The sequence below is a fragment of the Lontra canadensis genome, unplaced genomic scaffold (genome assembly GCF_010015895.1).
Source record: "Lontra canadensis isolate GAN:19392208 unplaced genomic scaffold, GSC_riverotter_1.0 scaffold108, whole genome shotgun sequence".
Taxonomy (NCBI): Eukaryota; Metazoa; Chordata; class Mammalia; order Carnivora; family Mustelidae; genus Lontra; species Lontra canadensis.
In genome coordinates this window covers 2,490,333-2,511,626 of record NW_022631102.1, presented here as the reverse complement: position 1 = coordinate 2,511,626, position 21,294 = coordinate 2,490,333, and the positions used below count along the sequence as shown (strand labels likewise).

At 53.0% G+C, this 21,294-nt stretch overlaps 1 protein-coding gene across 2 annotated transcripts in view; it reads right to left on the bottom strand.

Moving 5' to 3' along the window:
* Positions 1–4,311: 4,311 nt before the first annotated feature.
* Positions 4,312–21,294, bottom strand: part of MOK (MOK protein kinase) — a 51,798-nt gene continuing 34,815 nt past the window's right edge. Inside the window, exons 5-12 of one of the 2 annotated variants that reach the window (XM_032839591.1) lie at positions 11,571–11,649; positions 11,401–11,449; positions 9,457–9,635; positions 7,836–7,937; positions 6,736–6,909; positions 6,155–6,269; positions 4,468–4,668; positions 4,312–4,392 (exon numbers count right to left, since the gene is read on the bottom strand). In XM_032839591.1, the coding sequence (XP_032695482.1) occupies positions 4,312–4,392; positions 4,468–4,668; positions 6,155–6,269; positions 6,736–6,909; positions 7,836–7,937; positions 9,457–9,635; positions 11,401–11,449; positions 11,571–11,649 (980 nt within the window). Of the gene's footprint in view, positions 4,669–6,154; positions 6,270–6,735; positions 6,910–7,835; positions 7,938–9,456; positions 9,636–11,400; positions 11,450–11,570; positions 11,650–21,294 lie in introns of both variants that reach the window. The other variant, XM_032839590.1, reaches the window with a different exon arrangement.

The window sequence follows — 21,294 nt, the reverse complement described above, 5'->3', positions numbered from 1 at the left end:
ATATATATATATATATATATATATATATAAACCTATACATATATACATAGTGTAAAATACAATAATTCTTGGACGAGAAGTCCCCTTAAACTCAATGGTTATAAATAGTACTTCACTCTGTCTTTGCACTGATGTTTCCATACGTAGGTGATCAGAGACGAGCTGGAAAGCATTCCTGGAGAAGGCTGTTGCTTTCTGACTTAAATCTGTCATTCAGGAAGATGGATGCTGCAATCATAGATTTTTACGAATTTTTGCACTTAAAATAGTTTAATGCTATTAGGGAATTACTTTAAATACGGGTCTCACGGACTCACGGCCCTGCAGGGTGTGAAGATGCTCTTTTTAATCTTAACAGTGACTTAACACCGGGCCCCCCTCGCAGTCAGCTCTGCATTCTGTGTGTAAATGCTGCGACTCTGCTGCTGGGGGACATGGTTGCTTCACCAGCCATTTCCGTCATTTATGAGTGAACTTTCTAATTCACACAAAAAAATTAATATTAAAAGTTTCTTGAATATACCGTTTATCTTCTGTTAAGTTGGCTCAATTTTTAATGTAACTTTGTTCGATTAAAGTTTGGTATGAAAGGATTCGTCCTCTTCCACCGCGTTCCTGGAAGCCCAAGCGAGGAGGACGAGGACGGGCTGCAGGAGCACGGCTCATCTGGAGGTTCTGTGGCTCTTCCGCAGCGTGAGGAGTGGGGGGGTGGCCGCCAGCGAACCGCTTTCTCCTCCCAGCTTTAAGTCCTTGAGCGCGGTCTGTCGTCGCCGGAAGCCTGTGGCCACAAGACGTCATCACGGCCTCTGGCGAGTCCAGGGTGTGGGGACCGTCAGGGACGGGTGTCGGCTTGAGACTGGCTCTGGAGCAGCTCTGGGCATGGGTCCCGCCCACGCCTACCCCACAGTGGATGCCCCGGCGGCGGGAATCGCCAAGCAGAAGGCTGTCACTTGGACCGTCATCCGCAGCTGCACCCGTGGAAGGCATTTTTATCCGGTGGGACTGAGCCACGGAGTGTCCGAAACACAGCTCTCGAAGCAAGCACGTTAGATCTGGGGCCTGTCCGAGCACCCGCCTCCGAGAGCGGCCGTGTGTCCGAGGCACTGGGAGAGGAGAGGCTGGGCCACCAACGCTTCTGCAGCTCGCAGAGCCCCTGGGTCCCCGGGACAGGCACTCTGGGGAAAGGGAACGCTGTGAAACAGACCCCGCATTGTCTCGAGCGAGAGTGTCCGAATTTATCAATAATATACATTCAAAGTGACCTGCACATCCTGGATGGCCTGTCATGGCGACCAAAGTGCTGGCTTCTAGGCGTGTTCAAGGACACAGAAGACCCCACCTGCTGGGTCCAGGGACACCTGCGGGGGCCCACATACTGCTGCAGGTCAGCCAAGGCCCAGGCCAGAGAATGGGGTCCAGCATTCATCCAGGGATCCTCTGGGTTGGGCTCCTTTTTCTAGAAGTTGACAGGTGGAAATCTGGGCATGAGGGCAACGGTCATGTGTGTTAAAGTTCAGGCTCTGTTGGGTTGGACGCCCCAGCCGTGCCCCCCACCCCCATCCCTCCTTTCACATCTCTGGAGATGGGCAGTCCTGGCTCAGCCCCCTGCCCGGCCCCCTGGGCTCAGGCTGCGGGGCGAAGCTGTCAGATGGGCCCTGGTTTGCTGTCGATGATGCATCTGTAGTGGGAACTAATTTATGGCTCTTGGACCAAGTAGTCCAAGGTGGCTTCCAAATGCCTTGTAGCTGCCCTCCCCCACCCCTCCACTCCCCCCAACCTCCCGCCACCGCGGACACGCAGCGCCTGGCAGGTCCCGGGCAGGGGGCCCCCAGGCCAACCCCGAGGTCCATCACCCACAGAAGCCAGGGAAGGCTCAGCACGACTTGGGTTCGCTTTTACTTGCTGCCTTGAGCTTTCGTACACGTCTGGGGCCGGTGAAGGCGTGCTGCCCGCGTGGGGACGGGTCCAAGGGAAGCTAAGAGGGGGCCAAGGCTGCGGGCCCGGGAGTCAGTGAGCCTGCCAGCAGCCAGAGGAAACGCGGCAGGCCGAGTGTCCCCAGTGCCGGGGGCAGGGAGCAGGGAGCAGCCGCGCCCAGGTCCCTTGGGTGGTGTCGTCTTCCCTCTTTCTACCCCACAAGCAGGTTCACACGTGGAGGCGCTGTCAACGGGAGCTCTGGGACCAGCACCCCAGGCGCACCTCCACGCCTGGGCACCCAGGCCATGTGTGCTCGTGCCCTCTGGGGCTCAGGGCAGGAGGGCCCCTTGGGGGAGGAGCGGAGGCTGGTGCACTGGGCTTTGTCGTTGCCCGCCAACGGGAAGAGCGTTGCCCGCAAAGGCTCACCTGGCCTTCAGGTCCCCTTTACCACCTTCCCAGCCTGGAGTGAGAGGAGACTCACCAGGGCCTCGACAGTGGGTGTAGGTGGCCCCACGCACGGGCCCAGCACAGGGCCTGGAGGCCAGGCACAGCCAGAGCCATTCCAGCTGCCCGGGGACTGGCTCCCATGCTGAGGGCGGCTGGGTGGGTGCCGGAAGGGAGATCGTGGCCTGCTCCTCCGTGAATGCCAGTGCGCAGGGGCCTGGACTGGCTGTGCCCGCTTTGGAGCCTGGTGTGGCTGCGCTCCGGGCTCCTGGCTCCGGGCTGACTGCCTCCCAGCCTTATCTTCCAGAGACCAACATGAAGCCAAAAGAGCTTCAGTGGGTGGACAGGTCGCACCCCCAAGGGCCTGGCCTGCCCCAGAGAGGCCCTCCGTGGGGTACAAGTCTGCTTTCTCAGAAAGGCATGCGGGAGAACTTTAAAGATTTTCCTCTTGAGTTCTATACACTTACAGGGGTAACAGTTTTCCTAAATACACACATTCTTGTCAGTCCTTAAATGGTCCTTAGGGCCAGTCCTCGAGGACAGGATCATGACCCGTGAGCCACTGCCCGTCGGGGACCTAGTTCTCCGGCAGCCTCCCTGACCTGGGTTCAGAGTGTGGGCGCGCAGGCCCTGCAGGGCCCTCTGCAATCCCAGGAATCTGCTCCTGTCTCCCTGGCCCTCCTGCCGCTCAGCCCCAGCGCCACCCGGCTCTGGCCTCCTCCCTGCCTCAGCTCCCAGGGGCCCCGGAAATCCCAGGTCCTCCACAGAGGCAGAGCGGTGCCGCTCTTGACCCCCAGAGCCCCCCGCCACAACAGGGAATCTGGAAGCCTCTGCCAGGGTGTTAAATGGGCTCAAAGGAAGCTCTTTCCAGCCCCTCCTCATGTGCCCCCAACACATGAGGTGTCGTTTCTGGTGCTGAATCAGCCCTTCGGCTGGGCCAGCCTGTGACCCCTGGCCTGCCCCTGACCTGGCAGGCAGGTCAGAGGCGGTGGCCACTGGAGAGCGTGTGGAAGAACATCACAGATTTGTCTTAAAAGAGGGAATAAGAAGACTAAAACTAACCTGGGAAATTTGCTTTTTCTTAAAAGCATTTGTGAAGATAAGAAAACGAAGGTGTCACTACGCTACATCCCAAGACAAAAACGGGCTCAGGAGGGGCCTGGCATCTGCCCAGCAGGCGGGCCTGCGGCAAAGCAAAGCAGCATCTCTACTGTGGAGCCAACACGAGAGGCCGCGGGGAAGCCGGTGCTCTGACGTGCCCCACACGTGGCGGCCTCGTCTGGCCACAGCTCCCCAGGGCACCAAGGCCACGCGCACCCAGGCAGAGCCTCTGGCTTCTCAAGTGCCACAAAACTAAGCTGTACCAAAGCCTTCCCAACAAAATAAATTCCCACATATGTTCCCAAGACCTAAGATAGAGAAATGCATGTGAGGACACATGTTTAACTCAGAAAATATTAAAATATCGCACTGATAGCTTATTCTTTAATAAAACTCCGATAGTGTGATGTAACTGCGACGTGCCCGTGCGACTGGTGACATCTAAAGAAGGCATGACGTGCAGAGCCTGTGCTGAAACCAAGCCTAAATAACACAGTGTATAAACTCCGACTTCTATTTTGATTCAGATTTTTTAAAAAATTACAAAATATCCTCTGCCCCAAATTTCTCAGTTAGAAACATGAGAAGAAAGCCCGGGCTGAGGTAGTTTTACGAATGTGTTGGCTGGAGCACAGGACAGCCGCTCTCAGGACACCCAGAGCTGCAGGCTGGGGGCTCCAGGCCGAGGGGGCGCCGGCTGGTCGGCGGGGCAGTGCCTCCGGGGACGCCAGGCTCTGCGAGGGGGACACGCCAGGCCTCTCCCCGCAGCCCTCCCTCCGGGCCTCTGCGGCGATCCTCGGGCCAGCCCGGCCACACCGTCTCCGCTCCCAGGGGCGAGCCTGCCCGGGCGTCTCAGCGCCCCTCGCCCTTCCTCTGGATCGAGGGCAGGCGGTACTGCTTTACGTGGGGCTTCGTGTCCTTATGCGCATCTGTCTGTTGAAGGAAACAGACACTCAGCGGGGCCGGCCCGAGAGCCGTGGGCCACGGGGAGCGAGCGCGATGGGCTACCTTCTGGCGGGTGCCAACACACTCGAGGGGCCTCAGCCCCGGCACTTTCCTGCTGGGCCCCGAGCCGAACATGGGGTGCAGCGCAGGGCTGGGGTACGAGGATGGTTCGGTCACTCCTGAAAGCTTCAGTTTGGGCAGTTCCATGATGTATGCTGGGCCTGGTCTCTTGGGATGGTCCTCCTTTGGCTTTAGGGACTGTTTCTTGAAAGAAAACACAGGTCAGACGAACGTACAATGGTGTCCCCTTCATGGAAATTAGGAAAAACAAAAGAGGCTCTTTTGCATGACTTCGGCCTAATGGAACTTGACCAAGAGGTGTGGCCATATGGCGACTGGACGGTATCCCCGCCACCCAGGTCCCCCAGCTGCTGTTGGAACATCCCGTGGGAGTTTCACATGGAGTCCGCCCCGTGGGGCAGCTGACTGTAGCCTGGCCTGGCCGGATGCGAGGGAGGACACTGAGACGGTTACAGCCGCACCCCACAGGCCACGGCTGTGCTGGAGGCCCTGCTCTAACTTCGGGTCAGCCAGATCTGCCCGCCGTCTTGCTCTAGTGTGGCTGGTGAGCTAAGAATTTTTTTACTTAAAAAAAAAAAAAAAAGATTCTATTTATTCATTTATTTGAGGGGAGGGAGAAAATCTCTAGCAGACTCCCCGCTGAGCCCAGAGCCCAACATGGGGCTCGATCCCAAAACCCCGAGATCACAATCTGAGCCGAAACCAAGAGTTGGACACTCACTCAACTGAGCCACCCAGGTGCCCCTACATTTTTTAATAGTTGCAAATAATTTCATGGCATACAACAGATGGAATGCACATCACAGTGTCCTAAGTCTTTCTGGGAAAGAGCCCCACGGTTCGTTGATGGGCCGCCCATGGCACCAGAGAAAAGAGGGCAGCTGTGATGGGACCTTATGGCCCACAAAGTGGGGAAGGCCTCCCATGTGGCCCCTCTAGACACGGGGGGACTGTGGTGGGTGCCGGCAGGAGTGACCCAGTCAAATATCTCTCTGGCGGGAAGGGCTGAGCAGGGACAGCAGTTGGGAGGCAAAATAAGGGGGGCTCAGGTGGGCGGGGAGGTGTGTCACCGTTTGGGGCCCGAACCGCTGAAAGGGAGCCACCTCCACCCTTAAAGGGAAGGCAAGGGTAGAGAAGCAGGTTTGGGGGAAGAGACTGGGAGATCGGGTCTGACCCACTCAGCCTATTAGCCAAAGGGAACCTTCAGGCAGGCAGCTGGACACAGCAGTCTGGAACTCCAGAAAGCAGCCTGGCAGCAGACATGTCAGTGACCTCAGCTCCTAGCACGAAGTGACACGCAGAGATGCTGGGACGAGTGACGGAAGGGCACAGTTCCCACACAGTGTGGTGCCAGCCTGGATGTGGAGCTGGTGGGGCCCAGTGGCGGGGGCCACTTGGGGCACTCACGGATGGAAAGACTGTAGAAGGAACCGGTTGTTTCTAAAGCAAATGATCTGCGGGCGTGGGGACCGGTCACCGGCTCGCCGGGTCACCTGGGGCCAATTTACCTTCTCTGTGTTCCCTGCCAAGGTCAGTCAGAGGGCACAGGAAGGCACGGGGTCAGACCTCGAGGACGGGCGCCCTTCCAGGCGGGGGCGGGGGGGCGTCCTCCGCAGGCCACCCGAGGGCATCCTGGCCCAGCCACAACGGGCCGTTTCCAACTCAGTACCTGCTTTCTGTCCTCCTTGGCAACGTGCCAGCGGTTACTGAGTAGTTCTGAAGCCACAGGGCGCTCTGGAAAGAAAGCTTTTCTGTGGCCAGCCAGAGCCTGCTTCTCAGCCGCCCTGCAGGGAAGGGAGAGGGAGGGCACGCGCCCCTGAGAAGGTGCCCAGCCCAACGGCACGTCCCTCTCCCTGTTCCCAAGCTGGTCACCTCTGCCCTCGCCACCATGCTCACCCTGGCATAGGGCCCTGAGGTGCGGGATTAGACGCCCTCAGGCAACTCCTCCCATGCCAGGTACCAGCGTGCCCCCAACCCCACAGCCAGGTCCCCTGTTGTCACTGCTGTGCGCCAGGCCCCTCCTGGAGGTTTAATCGCCGGAGCCTCGGCATCAACCTCAAAGCAGCCGCTGAGCCCTCCTCGTGCCCTGCTGCGGGCCACTGACCGCCTCCTCCTGGAAGGCCACACCAGCAAAGAACGAGGGGGCCACCTCGGGGGTACCCGGTTTAGGACGGAGCTGTTCCCAGACCTACCCGCCCCTGCTCCAACGGCCCAGCTCCCGCCAACACCTGGAGCTGTGCAGGCGCCCACCTCTGCTCCTGGAAGTAGGGGTGCCGCAGGGCCTGGTGGGCAGTGATTCTCTCATCGGGATCATAGGCCACCATTGCGTGCAGGAGGGAGAGGCATTGCGGGGACAGACTGGCTGTCAGTAGAGGTATTCCTGATCCCTTTTTAAAAGGAAAATCAAAACTCATAGCTCTCGACCTGTATTAAAAGCCCAATGATAATAAATGATCATGCCATTATCTAAAGCACGTGACCAGCAGTCGTCATGATTCTACAGAGCCCTGTGCTGATGACAGTTTATGCACTAAGAAGGGGTGTAGCCACACAGTTGTCCAAACCCAGAGACGTGCAGCAGCAGAGGGACACCCCCTCATGTGAGCCTCAGACTTGGGGAGATGATGTGTCAGCATGGGCTTGTGGGTGGGAACCGACACGCCACCCTGGCGCAGGGAATCTCTACAGGGAATCTGTACACCCCTACAGGGGAATCTCTGTACCTTCCACTAAGTTTTGCTCTGAACTTGAAACTGCTCTAAAAAATAAAGTCTAGTTTTAGAAAGGGGCTGGGGAGGAGGTTTGCAAAATCTGTTGTGCTATCAATGCAAGAAAACAACTTTTCTCCGAGAAGACTAACAGCACGTTCTTAGCTGAGAAGAAAGAGATGAAACTTGGAGAAGGAGGAACCCATACCATAGTCTCTCCCTGCCTCCCCAGGGCCCAGGAGCCACTGCACCCCCGACCAAAACCAAACCCTAACCCGTTGTGGTCTGGCTGTCAGGGCTGCTGGCAATGCTGGGTGATGGTCACACGGACACCTCACCGTGCACAGCCTGAATGTGGGAACCTTCTCCACCCAAAAGTTTCTCAGTCCCGGGTAAATATTCAGAGGACGAGACCTGCCCACCAGGCCTTCCACGAGGCCATTTGAACTCCTCTGTGCTGCTGGAGGGCGAGTGGCCCTGGCTGGACCCCTGTGGGATGACAGCCCGGAGCAGCAGGGACCCAAGCAGACGGAGGGCCTATAAGGGCAGGAGAGGCATGGCCTGGTCCCCTTGGCTGGCGGCCACCACCAGCCCTGGCAGGGGGCAAGTTCCATGGGACTCTGGGGCGCACGCCACACTTACTGTGTGAACTTGGCGAGGGTCTTCCCAGGAGGCGTGCCGATGATGTCGTGGATTTTTGAGATCTGGTCCAGCTCATCGGCTCCGGGGAAGAGAGGCCGCAGACTGGAGAGTGGGACGGTGCTGTGGTCAGGACAGGCCACGGCCTCCTCTGCCCATGTCCCCCCCTGCCGGGCTGCTCGCTCACACGGAAACCCGAGGATACGGTCCCACCCGCGTGGTCCTCCCTGCAGCTGTGGGGTTTCCAGTCCCCCTTCAGCTCAGGCCTGCTTCTCCTTTCCCAACAAGGGGGCGTCCTTCTGAGAGGTGGCCACGTTCCTCTGCACACCCTGGGGTCTCCACGGTGAGAGGCATCAGCCCCACAAGTCTCCTGTCACAGGGGAGGTTTTCCCACAAAACTAGACGGTGGGCCGGTTCTGGTTCTGGGCACGAATGAAGTCCAAGAAACATTTTGGTTTCCGGAGTGTTTATGGATTTTGGAATCGTGGATGAAAGATTTTCGGCTTATATAAATAAATTCAATTCGCAGGACATGCCACAAAGAGTTTGGGATGGGAGCTCTGCGTGGGAAAGCTGCCACATCCGTGGCTCCAGGAGAGAAGAGGAAAGCGCAGGCAGGCAGGGAGCAGCTCTGGGACGGGGCGGGCAGCAGGGGTGTGTGTGGCGAGCCCCCCTCCCCGCACCAGCCATCATGTTCCCAGCACCGCAGTCCACTCCCCGTACAGAACTCAGTGCAGCAGGAAGGCCTGTCTGCCGGTACTTAAGCGTCCACAAAAAGCACCACTCAGCTTTCCAAAAATAACAATTCTCAGTCGGTGTGTCCTGAAGGACACGCACGTCTGTATTTATGAAGTGGGCAGCTGAGCTGGCGAGAGCAGACGACCCGGGTCCTCGCCTAGGCACGTCACCCAGATGTTGAATTCACCTGCTCGTCCGTAACAGTCCACTCCGAGCAAGTGAACGCCGGCCCACCCGCTCCGTGGGGCTCTTCCACCCCATGCCCTACTCACCCCTGCGTGGGACCAGCCCACCTCCCTTCTTCTGGGGCCCACAGTTCCACCCGCCGGTTAAGCACGAAGGCTGAGGGGCATGGAGGCCAGGGAGCACGGTTAGGACTGGGCTTTCTAGAATCCAGCTGCGCCACAAGGTGACCCACCCTCACACCTGTGACCAGCACATCCCACACACTGTCTCAGGGTAGGTCCCAGGAGCGGGGACACTGTTCACACACCCCAAGGTGGGCCCACAGGGTGGTAATAAGCACGTTTCTACTCTGGTCCTGAACTCACGAGTCAACCGTCTCACTGCGAAGCCGAGCAGGGAGCCCCGCCGGCCGCCGGCCAAGGTAGGGAGGAAGAAGCGATGCTGTTCTGCACTTAGTCACGTGCGAACAAGGACAAGTATTTGACGAAAAGGAAAATGAAAGCCGAGTGTGCTTTCTGTCACGTGAAATAGTCCCGTCGGCAGGACAACAGTGCAGTCTGTCTGGTAAAGGAAGGGCCCGGCCCGAAGCCACCCGGTGGGTAGGCCGAGCCTTGCCAGGCAGCCCCTTTTGAGGCATCGGCCTGGAGACCCACGGGCACAGGGCAGGAGGTCTCGGACACAAGGTGGGCCTCAGCCCTACCTGGCGATCTCATAGAACACGCAGCCAGCGCTCCACAGGTCCATTTTGTAGGTGTAGAAGCCGTCGGTGAGGAGACATTCCGGGGCACGGTACCAGCGGGTGGAGATGTACTCCGTGTAGGGCTGCTTGGAGTAGACGCTCCGGCAGGATCCGAAGTCCCCCAACTTCAGGATATCCTGCTGCAGGGACAAATGACATCTCACCAAGCCGCTGTTAGAGTAGAGACCACTTCCAATATTTATGCGCCGATGGGAAAATTGCGAGCATCGAAAGCAGCTTATGAAATACAAATGACTTCACGAGCACGCACAAGGGCCTCTGACAGGTACGGGAGTGGGGTTTCTATCCAGTAGGATGCGTTTACAAATATCCTGGCTCTGTTTCACAAATACTTCCAAATGTCTACAGGTTTTGGGAAATTTTAAGTCACAGCATGAGTCTACAAATGAATTAAAAACACCATAGTGGTTCGTTGGCCCTATTGTGTCTCTAACTTCCATCTGTCCAGCTCTGCTGGCCCCTTTGTTCTGCCCCTGGGGGTGGGGAAAGTGGGGGCCAGCTCTCTGGAGCCACGGGTTCTTTGGGTCAAGTCAGAAAGACCGGGGAGACAGGTTTCAAGATATCTCTCCCATTTTGTTCACCCCTCACATTCAGGTAATAACACACACAATGTCAACAAATTTGGAGTCTCTGTGCCTTCACCTATAGCAAACATTAAACACAACACGTTTCCTAGCCAGGTTATCAAGGAACTTCATTCCAGGCTTTCACCTGATCCCATCACCCAGCGCATCATGTCAGACCTCCAACAAGATTGTAAGGCTTGTTAAAAGGCAAGAAAAACAATCTGAGGGACAAAGCAAGCATCAGAACCAGCTTCAGACGTGGCACAGAGTTAAGAATTCTGGAATGGCTCGTCAGGGAATTTAAAATCTCTACAAGTGAATAGTTAAGGGCTCTAGTGGAAAAAGTAGATGATGGCCAAGTTCAGGGAAAATTCACATGGGAAATGCAAGCAGAAAGATGGAACCTCTAAGAATCAAAAGGAAGCACTAGAAATAAAACCACTGTGCCAGAAATAAAAAATGACTTTGATAAGCCCATCCACAGGCTAAACAGCTGCGGAAAGAATCAGCTGGAAGACACGCCAACAGAAACTTCCAAACTGAAAAGCAGAGACAACAAATGGCGAAGACCGAGAACAGCCAACAACCGTGGGATGACTTCAAAAGGTGTGGCACTCCACACTACGATGTGGACAAATGTCAGAATGATGACGCTGAGGGACAAATCCAGACCAAGAAAGAGCCCATACTACAAATGCCATTTAGAGAACATTCTAGAAAGTGCAAACTAATGCCTGGGGACAGGGGGACAACGGACAGGAAGGATGACCAAGGAGTATGAATAACCTTCCAGAGACAAAAGGTCTGTCTGCTTGGCTGTGATGATGGCTTCATGTGTGTATACATATCCCCAAACTCACCAGCCTTCACACTTAGAAATACGTACAGGTGACGTGGCTACAGTATGGGACAGACCTGAGTGCAAATCCTGCCTCTTCTGCTTTCACATGCACAGAGTTTGGAGTGATAATATGAATGGAGTTTATTTATCTATTATTTTTTTAAGTAGTGTTTATACTCAACATGGAGCTTGAACTCATGAGCCCGAAATCAAGAGTCACACGCTCCACCGACTGAGCCAGAACCATACCCAGCGGTTGATTTTTGCCTGTAGTAAGAAGAGAGTGCCTAAGATTATTTCCTTCTGGATGTAAAGTTGTGTCGATAGCACTTATTAAATAAACCACTTCTTCCAACTGGGAGAAAACAACAGTGGAACAAACGTGGTGCCCAGCTACCCGGGACTGAGAGCCTACCTAGCAAAAAGTCTTCCCATTCTACCTTTCTTCTGATAATTTTTTTATATAGAAGTTCTTACCTTTATTAATATATTTTCTGGCTTTACATCTCTGTGAAATATTCCATTTCTGCATTCAATATAAAAGGATAGAATTAATTTGTGCCTCATTCAAATTCTTTTACATTGAATTTTTAATGAATGTTAATACATTTTATCAATTTGGAGCTGCTAATTCTCCAAGAGCATACCTGTGCATATGATCAAGGGATTTACATAACTGGTACATATAGTGCATAATTTTTTTTTCTGATAATGGGTGTCTTCTCCCTGTGCAATCAAGGAAATTGCCGATATGGTTACCAATGATACATATCCCATTTTCTGAAAACAAAAATAGAATCCAACAAATTTATTTAATGATGTGTGAAAATCTAAAAAACAACCGTTAGTAATTTCAGGAAATATGGAGTGCACACACTAAATCCACCATTTAAAATTCTACATACTGGGGCACCTGGGTGGTTCAGTGGTTTAAGCCTCTGCCTTCAGCTCAGGTCATGACCTCAGGGTCCTGGGATTGAGCCCCACATCGGGCTCTCTGCTCAGCGGGGAGCCTGCTTCCCCCCTCTCTCTGCCTGCCTCAATGCCTACTTGTGATCTCTGTCTTTCAAATAAATAAATAAAATCTTAAAATAAAATCCTACATACTGGCATGATCTCATGTAAAATCCCCCGTGCATGCCTTCGGATCACAACAGCAGTACTGAGTAATAAATACCTGCGCAGTTTGGTCTGATAAACCCCACTCACTCCTCCCAGCCCCCACCACTGGGGCAGGTCTTCCAGGACACACTCTTCCAAACTGCTGATTATGAGAGGTCAAGAGTAACTTAAAAATCCAGGGTTTTCCTTGGCTTCCAGTCCGGAATTTTTAAGATTTTATTTATTTGAAAGAGAGCTCACTTGAGCGCAAGTGGAGAGGAGGGACAGGGACAAGCGGACTCCATCTCACGACCCTGAGATCAGGACCTGAACTGAAACCAAGAGCCAACATTTAACCAACGAGTCACCCAGGAGCCCCTGGGGACTTCCATCGTAAAGGGGGGTGGATCACAGTTCCACAGAAGTGGGTTTTAAATGGAAGAAGACCCAGGACTGATTTGAATTTCACAGCCCACTCTCCTCGTCATTCACACCTGCTCACCGGGCCTGCCTGCCTGCGGGTTTTTGTGTCCTATGACTCTTAACAACACACTCCAGCATCACGGTTATCCTTGTTCCAGAAGATGGTACATTCTACTCGATTTTAATTTCAAAGGTGTGCGTTTTTATTTTTGAATCAGAAAAACCACCATTCTCGCCTAATAATCCAGGAAACCACTTTCCCCTCTGTAAGTGCACATCCCCTTTGACATTTTTGCTCCTTTGTTTGCCATTTCTGTTGACAAATTTATTCTTTTTCTCTCCCTAGACAAGAATGTTTTCTGTTAATAGAAAGTAATTTAAATTGCAAAATGTCTAAGTACAATTAACTTTTTCATAATACTGTAATTTTTGTTCTGTATCAAATAATTTATCACCCACTTTCTAGAATTTAAAAGAATTAAATGAAGACTTAGTCCTCTCTCCCTAGCTTGAGTCATTCTGTAACTTTATATTAAATTCCTATCTGTTCAAGAACCGAAAGGAAGCAAAATTTCTCTTCACCATCACATGCACCGTTAGATGAAAAGCTTCCTGAAATCTGGTTCTTGTCCTGTGACAGGGGTCTCACTGCCCACTGAACTAGCCTGGCACTCAGGACCCCCTTCCTCCTGACGAGGGGCTCTCAGGCTACAGGGGCAGCTGAGTCTCCTGGGGGCTCACGAAGACCCGGGATGCTCCTCCCACCTCTAGGCATTTGTGGTTCAGGAGGTCTGTGTCGGGGCTCCAAAAGCTGCCTTACGAACAAGTTCCCAGGTGCAGCTGCCTGACCTGGACCCTCACTTGGAGAACCACGCCCCACCACATCCCTCTTGTCCATGGAATGTTCCAGCCACATTCCCCCATATATGCTTCCGCACATGCCTCCAAAGCTCTCCTGCTTCACCCCTGTGCTCAGGCCATTCTGTTCTAGGAGCACCTACCCGGCCATGCCCACACACCCAGATCTCCCAGCACACACTTGTCAGGACCGTCATCCGAATTTGCACTCAGGAAGGTGGAGTCCTCTACGGAAAGTCTAACCCACCCAGTCTCCACCATCACCGAGGGATGCTTTAAAATGCCGACTCCCGTGGGGGCCTCTTGGTGGCTCAGTCGGTTAAGCCTCTGACTCTGGTTCGGGTCATGAGCTCAGGGTCGTCTACTTGTCCCCCTCCCTCTGCTCGTGCCTGTGTACTCTCGCTGTCTCAAATAAATAAAATCTTTTTAAAAATAAAATTGGGGCACCTGGGGGGCTCAGTGGGTTGGGGCCTCTGCCTTTGGCTCAGGTCATGATCTCAGAGTCCTGGGATCGAGCCCCACATCGGGCTCTCTGCTCGGCAGGGAGCCTGCTTCCTCCTCTCTGCCTGCCTCTCTGCCTGCTTGTAATCTCTGTCAAATAAATAAATAAAATCTTAAACAAAATAAAAAAAAATACCATACAATAAAATGGTGATTCCCAGCTCCAAACCCAGACCTAATGAATCACAAAACAAAACATATGGGCCAGGAATCTGCATTTCTCAGCTGCCCTCAGTTCCCCAGTGTAAGAGCCCTCTTTGGGTACTGACCCTTCCTTTCCTCTTTGTTCCCCCCACCCACCCACTCATAGTCCCGCAGGTAAGGACATAGCTCCCCCCACCCCCGTGCCCCTCTGTGAGAATCCCTGCCTACGTGAGGGGGCTCCTGAGGGAGGGAGGGGCAGTGTGAACCATCTGGAACCCTGGTCTGAACAACCTTGGAATCCACACCCTTGACCAAGAGGGGGCTGACGATCCATTCCCTACAAAAACAAGATCCTAACTTTCCAGACCTGAGACTCTAACTGCTTCCCAATAGATTCCCGTTCTCAAACATCTTGCAACAAAGTACGAGAATTAATCAACCACTCGTAAGCGCCTGTGTGTCCTCCTGAACAGCAGGAGACCATGAATACTGCTTCCCTGTCTGCTGTGCCTATCCCGACCAAGTTAATTTGGGCTAGCTGATTTTTTTAAACCAAATATCCTCACTAAGAAGATTCTAAAGAATGTCATGTACAATATCCATCATGTAAAATATATTTCCGGGAACACAATGATAAGCTGTGGCATTGGCTGCAGGGACTAACTGAAGGAACACGGCCACCAGTGTAGTCCACCCTGTAACACAGTATCTCGCACACACCCCCTCCCACAAGAGACCCCATCCACAGGCCTATGCCAGCCTCTCCCGCTCAGGCTCAGAGGGGCAAGCTGGGGTCCAGCATGGCACTGACATATAAATGGTCTACCAGCTACACCTTGGCCCAGAGGCTGCGCCCGGGGCACCAGGCATACACACAGTCTGCATTATGGCACGCGGATCTGGGGTTAGAGACGCCGACCTGCAGGGGGTAGCAGGCGGGACATCAGCCTCAGCTGGAGCCGGAGCCAGCCTCAGCTGGAGCCGGAGCCATCCCCCACACCCCTCCCTTATCAACCACCGCAAAACTCAAGGACGGCTCCTCTGGTTCCACTCTAGGAAGCCAGCTCACCTTCAGCGGGCGCTGGACCTTCTGTGAAATCCCACTTCCTCACCTCTGCCCTGGAGGCAAGCACACGGGATGGGGAAGACCCGAGGCGGGCCCGTAGCGCACGTGCACTAACCACCGTGAACGTGGTAGGGGCGACGAGGAGGACAGCAGTTGCTTCACTGAAGACCGGGCAGGGGGCCACTGCTCTAACAGCAGCAGCTCCACAGCCCCCCTGAGGAGTTAGACGCTAGCATCATTCCCATTTCACAGACAAGGACCAAGGCTCACAGGCCTGACCCAGACCCGCCATCCTCAGACACGCAGGGCAGGGGAGCTCTGTGCCACGGCCACACAGCCCACCTGGGGCCACACTTCCAGAAACCACAGCATCAACACTAACAGGCTGGTGGCATGGGCTCGGAAGAAGATTCCAGCAACAAGAAGGCCGCATCGCTCTGAGTGGCACAGAGCCCTACTGCGTAAGGAAAACGAAGACATCGGTCACTGGGTCAAAATGTTTCAAGGAAGTGTTAGGAACGACAAAAGATTCATTTCACTGCCACTTTCCTTTTTATATACCCATGAACATGATCTGGGCGGAAACTGCTTAAACAGAGCCAAAGAGCTCTTTTAGCAAGGACAGAAGTAAAATTACTAGGTAGGTAGAGAGCTGTGTGCTGGAGACGACAGGCCGTGTCCCCTCTTCCGTTCGTATGTACGGTCGGTCGGTGAGATTGACGTGACATAAAAATACCACCGATCTGATCTGACACGGTGACATCTGCGCAGGTGACAAGGCACACTGCCTAAGCTCTTCACGGAAATGAACCGTAGTGCTGTGTTTACAGTCAAACCACACTTCATTCCCCAGTATCACAGGTTTACTTCAGGGTGCCTGCCCGACCCACAGCCTCTGAAAGGTACAACCCTAAGGGGACAAGGCCCGGCCCACTGGACCTGCGACAGCCAGCACCCCAGCAGGGGGCCAATGGCCGGGACTTCTGGGCCTGGCCCATCTGCTGCCACTGAAGGCTCCCAGGGTCTGAGTGGCCACGTCTGCCAAAAGAGGAGGGGAGGGACAAGCAGACGAGGAGTGGGAGGGGACCACGTGGCTCCATGGGGGCCAGTGGTGGCCCTGACAGCCAGACCTTTCCCGGTTCCACCTCCCAAGAGGCCTGACTGAGCTTCCGGCAGCAGATGCGAGGTTTGACCGTAAACTCCCTCTTTCGTATGGGAACCAGCTGAATGGCACGTACTTCCTGCAGTGAAACCAACCTACAGCCCTCGCTATCTATAGCCACCAACTGGTAGATGACACAGTGTCACACAGGCAACAGTGCTGGGCACTAGGAGAGCACCGTGCTGGAGCCAGCGAGTCCTCACTGTCCGAGAGTGAACGGCTCAGTGGCCGGAGGGGGACACACAATAAAGCAGCAGATACACGGAAACGAGAGCAAGATGCCACGGAGCGGGGCAGGGGAGGTGAGGGAGCCGGCACCTGAGGCTCTGAACCAGGCACCGCAGGGTGGGGCACAGTGACCTAGCCACTCAAAAAGCAGAGTAATTTAACTTGAAACAGTTAAAAAAAAAAAAAAATCAGATACAAGTTAAAATAAGAGATGCTTCTGCGGGCGCCTGGCTGGCTCAGTGGGAAGAGCGTGCAATCTTGATCTTGGAGTCGTGAGTTTGACCCCAACCTGGGTGTAGAGATCACATAAACAAGTAAAACAACAGATGCCGCTATAACCAGGTTACTGTCTTCACCAGTCTCTCCTAGCAAACTCCCAGACAGGCTTCCCAGCTGCAGGGGGCAGACGCTGGGCGCCGCAAGCACAAGCCCCCGAGTCCACTCACCAGGATGGCTTGCGGCGCCCAGGCACGCCAGCTACTCGCCCCTGCCAGGGGTGCTGCCCAGTGTGCGGCGGGCAGAGAGGCTCCCCGTCTCGGGGTCACTCTCCCGCCGCCGCTCTCCCCTTGCAGCTCACGGTGCAGACCCATCCCGACCATGACCTCGCAGGCCGGGCATGAAAGCCCAGAGCAACGCTCCTTAGGTTGTTTGTAGCTGGGAGCTCCCGATGGGGCTGGGTCCCGCCTCAATCCGGCCCCTCGAGAACGAGGCTTCAGGCCCACCTTGCGGGGCCAGCCGGGAGGAAGGGGGCATCCCGTGTGATCGCCGACGGTGGTGGGGCGGCTTCCTGGCTCCGGCAGAGGCGACCCGGTTCCAGAGCTGGTGGCGGCAACAGCAGCCTGTCTGTGCAGAGGCAGCGGCCCCTGCGACAGCCCAGCCCTGCAGGATCGATTTCAGAAGCTGCTTCCCGGATGCCATGTCCGGAGCGTCTCCTCAGCCTGCCCGGTGACTCCGTGAAGCCATCCCGATCACACACGTCCCTTGGGGTTAAACGGGCGAGAACAAATGCTGCTCATTGTCCGTAGTGGGAAGGGTCGACCGGTACGTCCATCTATGGCCTGTTCGCTCTTTAAACAGTCTTTAAACAGAAATGTTCTCTGAAAAGCATAGTCTGTGAACTGATGCCAGTCCATGGGCTGCTTGTTACTGGTTTAAGAGATGACAAAACCTAGAGCAACCGGGAACTTTTACGGTGACTCAGCACTGCTGTGACATCGAAGCCCATCACCATTTTTCCAGTACTTAACTTCTATGTATTTTACAAAAGTTCTGGTCCACAACAGATTAGGGGAAAAAATGAACACACTAAAAACTGGTCTTCCACTATAGATAGTTTTAGAAACACTGGTCTGTACCCCAATCAAAAGATGCTTCTCCCTGCTTTAAAACCCACTAATACTTCCCATTGAACATAGAATAACCTGAATTCTTACTCTGGCCCTACCTACCTCGCTGCCTCTAACTCTCTTCCTTGTGCTCCAGACACACTAGCCTCTTAACATCTCAATGGCCTCAGGATCTTTGCAGTAGCTGTCTCTGTCTAAAATACTCCATCCCCATCACTCTGTGATGTGACATGTTTTGTTCACTCAGAACACTTATCCCTGTCTTAAACTCCTTCTTGATCATTTCTGTACTTATTCGGCATCTCTCTCTTCCTCAGAGGGTGGGCCCACATGGGTGAGACCATGTCTATCCCCAATATGCCCACTTCCAGAGCAGCGCCTGGCACGTGGCATGAATGAGACCTCCTCTCCTGCCTCTCCTGCCTACACTCAGCCACTCTTCCAGGCGAAGCCCCGTCATCTCCGCCTCATCTGACACCTACTGGACAAAGAGAAACTTACCCCAAGCAATTCATTTTCTCTAATGACGGGGACTTTCATAGGGTTCCTTCTCTTCAACAGACTCTACACCCTCCATGAAAAAACACATCTTCTACTCTTCTCCTCTACCTTCACCAGACCTTGGCCATCACTGCGCATCAAGCAGACATCCCAGTAACCTCTGTGACCATCCTTGTGCCTTGAGCCGGCTCTTCGAAATCTGACAGGGCTGCCGTGAGAGCAGTCATTTAAGAGAAACAAACCGTCATTCTCGTAGGAAATGCTTTAGTGATGGATTCAGGTCTCAGTAAGTCGGTGTCGTTGTCAACAAGGACAGATAACTAGCAGGTGCACGTTCACTGGAGGGCGCTGAGCGGGGGGCCAGCAGCAGGGACCCAGGATAGTGGTAGAGCGGGATGGTTAGTGTTTCAGTCAAACTGGAGTATAAGTTCTGACTTTACTATTTATTAATAACTTAACCTTTGGTTCTCACTTAATCCCTGAAGCCTCGATTTCCTCATCCACAAAACAGAGACGACGATGAGGGTAATGATGAAGATGGTGGTGATGCCAGGCACCTCGGGCTGTCAAGAGGCTGCACGCGTGATGGTTAAGAACACCCCCGCTGGAAGAGGCTGTCCAAGTCCAAACCCCATGTCCACCACTTACTAAGTACATAACCTTGGACAAATTACTTATCTCTCTGCTTCCGTTTCTCCATCTTTAAAATGGGGATAGTAACAGCGTCTATCTGAAAGGCTGTCGTGAAGGTAAAATGAGTTAATTCCTACAAAGGACTAAGAAGAGCGCCTGCCTGGTGGTGAGCCTTGAGGAACTGTTGGCTGTTACAGTGATCACTGTTTTGCATCAATGCTCAGGCAGGTTTTTTCCCCTCACATTTTAACATCTCTGAAATCCTGAGGAAATACTGCCATATTTAGTATCTTACGGTGACCGCATGCCTGTTTCCCCATCTTTCCGCATCTCTAAAACTAGGATACCCCTGAGCATCTTAGACCCTGTGCACTAAGCACAGCCCTGGCCTATGGAAGACACTCAACATTTACGTGATGAGTCAATGTCTGTTGATCTAAAATATAACATTCCTTTTTTTTTTTTTTAAGTAGGCTGCATGCCCAGCATGGAGCCCATCAAGGGGCTCAAACTCACGACCCTGAGCTGAGATCAAGATCAAATGCTCAACCGACTGAGCCACCCAGGCACCCTGGAACATTCCACTTCCTACAATCTCTCTCTGTAAACAAATACTGTAAGAAATGGATTCGATTTCTCCCATTGTATAATTCTTCTACTACTGGGAACAGAAGATATTTCTCTCTAAACCAAGATTTCTCAAATGTCTAACTACATAGAAACTTGCTGGGAATGATCCCCTCCCCTTGAATTTTGAAATTTCACACTCTCAGAAGCAACAATCAGAACTCTAACATAAGGCACATCTCACACCAAGAGGCCCGCTACTAAATACAGGAAGTGATTATGTAGGTTCATTAAGAAGCAAAATGTTGGTTCATTGGTAAGAAAAAAAATTATCAATGAAATATTTTTTTTTTTTTTTTAAAGATTTTATTTATTTATTTGACAGAGAGAGATCACTAGGCAGAGAGGCAGGCAGAGAGAGAGGAGGAAGCAGGCTCTCCGCGGAGCAGAGAGCCCGATGCGGGGCTCGATCCCAGGATTCTGGGATCATGACCTGAGCTGAAGGCAGAGGCTTTAACCCACTGAGCCACCCAGGTGCCCCTTATCAATGAAATATTAAAGTTTGGTGGTTGTTTCTCTTGATTGTATTAGGGGCTCTGTCCTGATGGACAGACGTACAGAAAGGATCAAAGAGCACAATCTGTGTCAGACAGAATATATGAGAAAATGTAATCACAGAACACCTCATTTATCCAGACTGTTTGAAACAGATGCTTAAAATGTGAAAATTTCAGATCAATAAGGTCTACTCCTTGAACTTCACGTGAAACTCTTCTCTATAGCCATCACTTTAAGTGTGGATCTTTTCAAAACATTTTCTTTTTTGGGGTGCCTGGGTGGCTCAGTCATTAAGCGTCTGCCTCTGGCTCAGGTCGTGATCCCAGGGTCCCGGGATCGAGCCCCACATCAGGTTCTCTACTCAGCGGGAAGCCTGTTTCCCCCCTCCCGCTTCCTCTGCTTGTGTTACCTCTCTGTCTCTTTCTCTGTCAAATAAATAAAGTCTTAAAAAAAAAACAAACCATTTTCTTTCTTCACTTTCCTACTTCCTCCATCATGCTACTGGCGTGGCTTGCTGACCACCACCCGCCACGAGCTTGGGCACTCTCTAGCCCATCCCGGGGCCACCTGCCCAGACTGCTCTTGCTTGTGCTGCTGCTGTTGCTGGCATCCTCAGGTTTCGTATTTTCGGTTTCCTCGCCCACTGTGGGACTGTCACCTGTCACATTCTGTTATTGCTGATGGGCCACATTCTAGAAGCTCATTCTAACCAATGGCTCTATTCTTAATAGGTTTTAAACCAAGCAACCTGATAACTAACTTTGTTAGAATTGGACTTAAAACACAGTTAAACAGATCCGTGAATGATGGGCTTACCTGTGAATAAAATGCACAAGGTCTGTCACATAAATAGCATTTAGTCCCAGATACACGGCCAACTCCTATTTTTTTTCAAAAAGATCCTAAAGTTTTTAGATCCAAAAGTTTTTCATCAATGTCTACAGATGTATAAAAACTTGCCTGTCTATGCTATTTATTTTATTAGTAATTTACTAAAGCACACATTTCCAATCACATATAAAATATACTAGTTTGATAATAACGCTTTTTTCCACTTTCCCACGTGGTAACCATTTCATTAGAACTCTTCGTGTGCAACTAAAACTCTGTTCCAAGCCTTAGCTAGTCCCTCACAGAACACGGAGCAGCTGATTTGTTTCCATGTGTCCAAGAAGCACGAGGCAACGTGTACAAGACCACGCGTCCGGGGCGTTTCCCAGGGGCGTCTCCGAGGCTCATGTGTCCTGACACCTGACACACCTGTGCAGCCGCTCCCCCAGGGA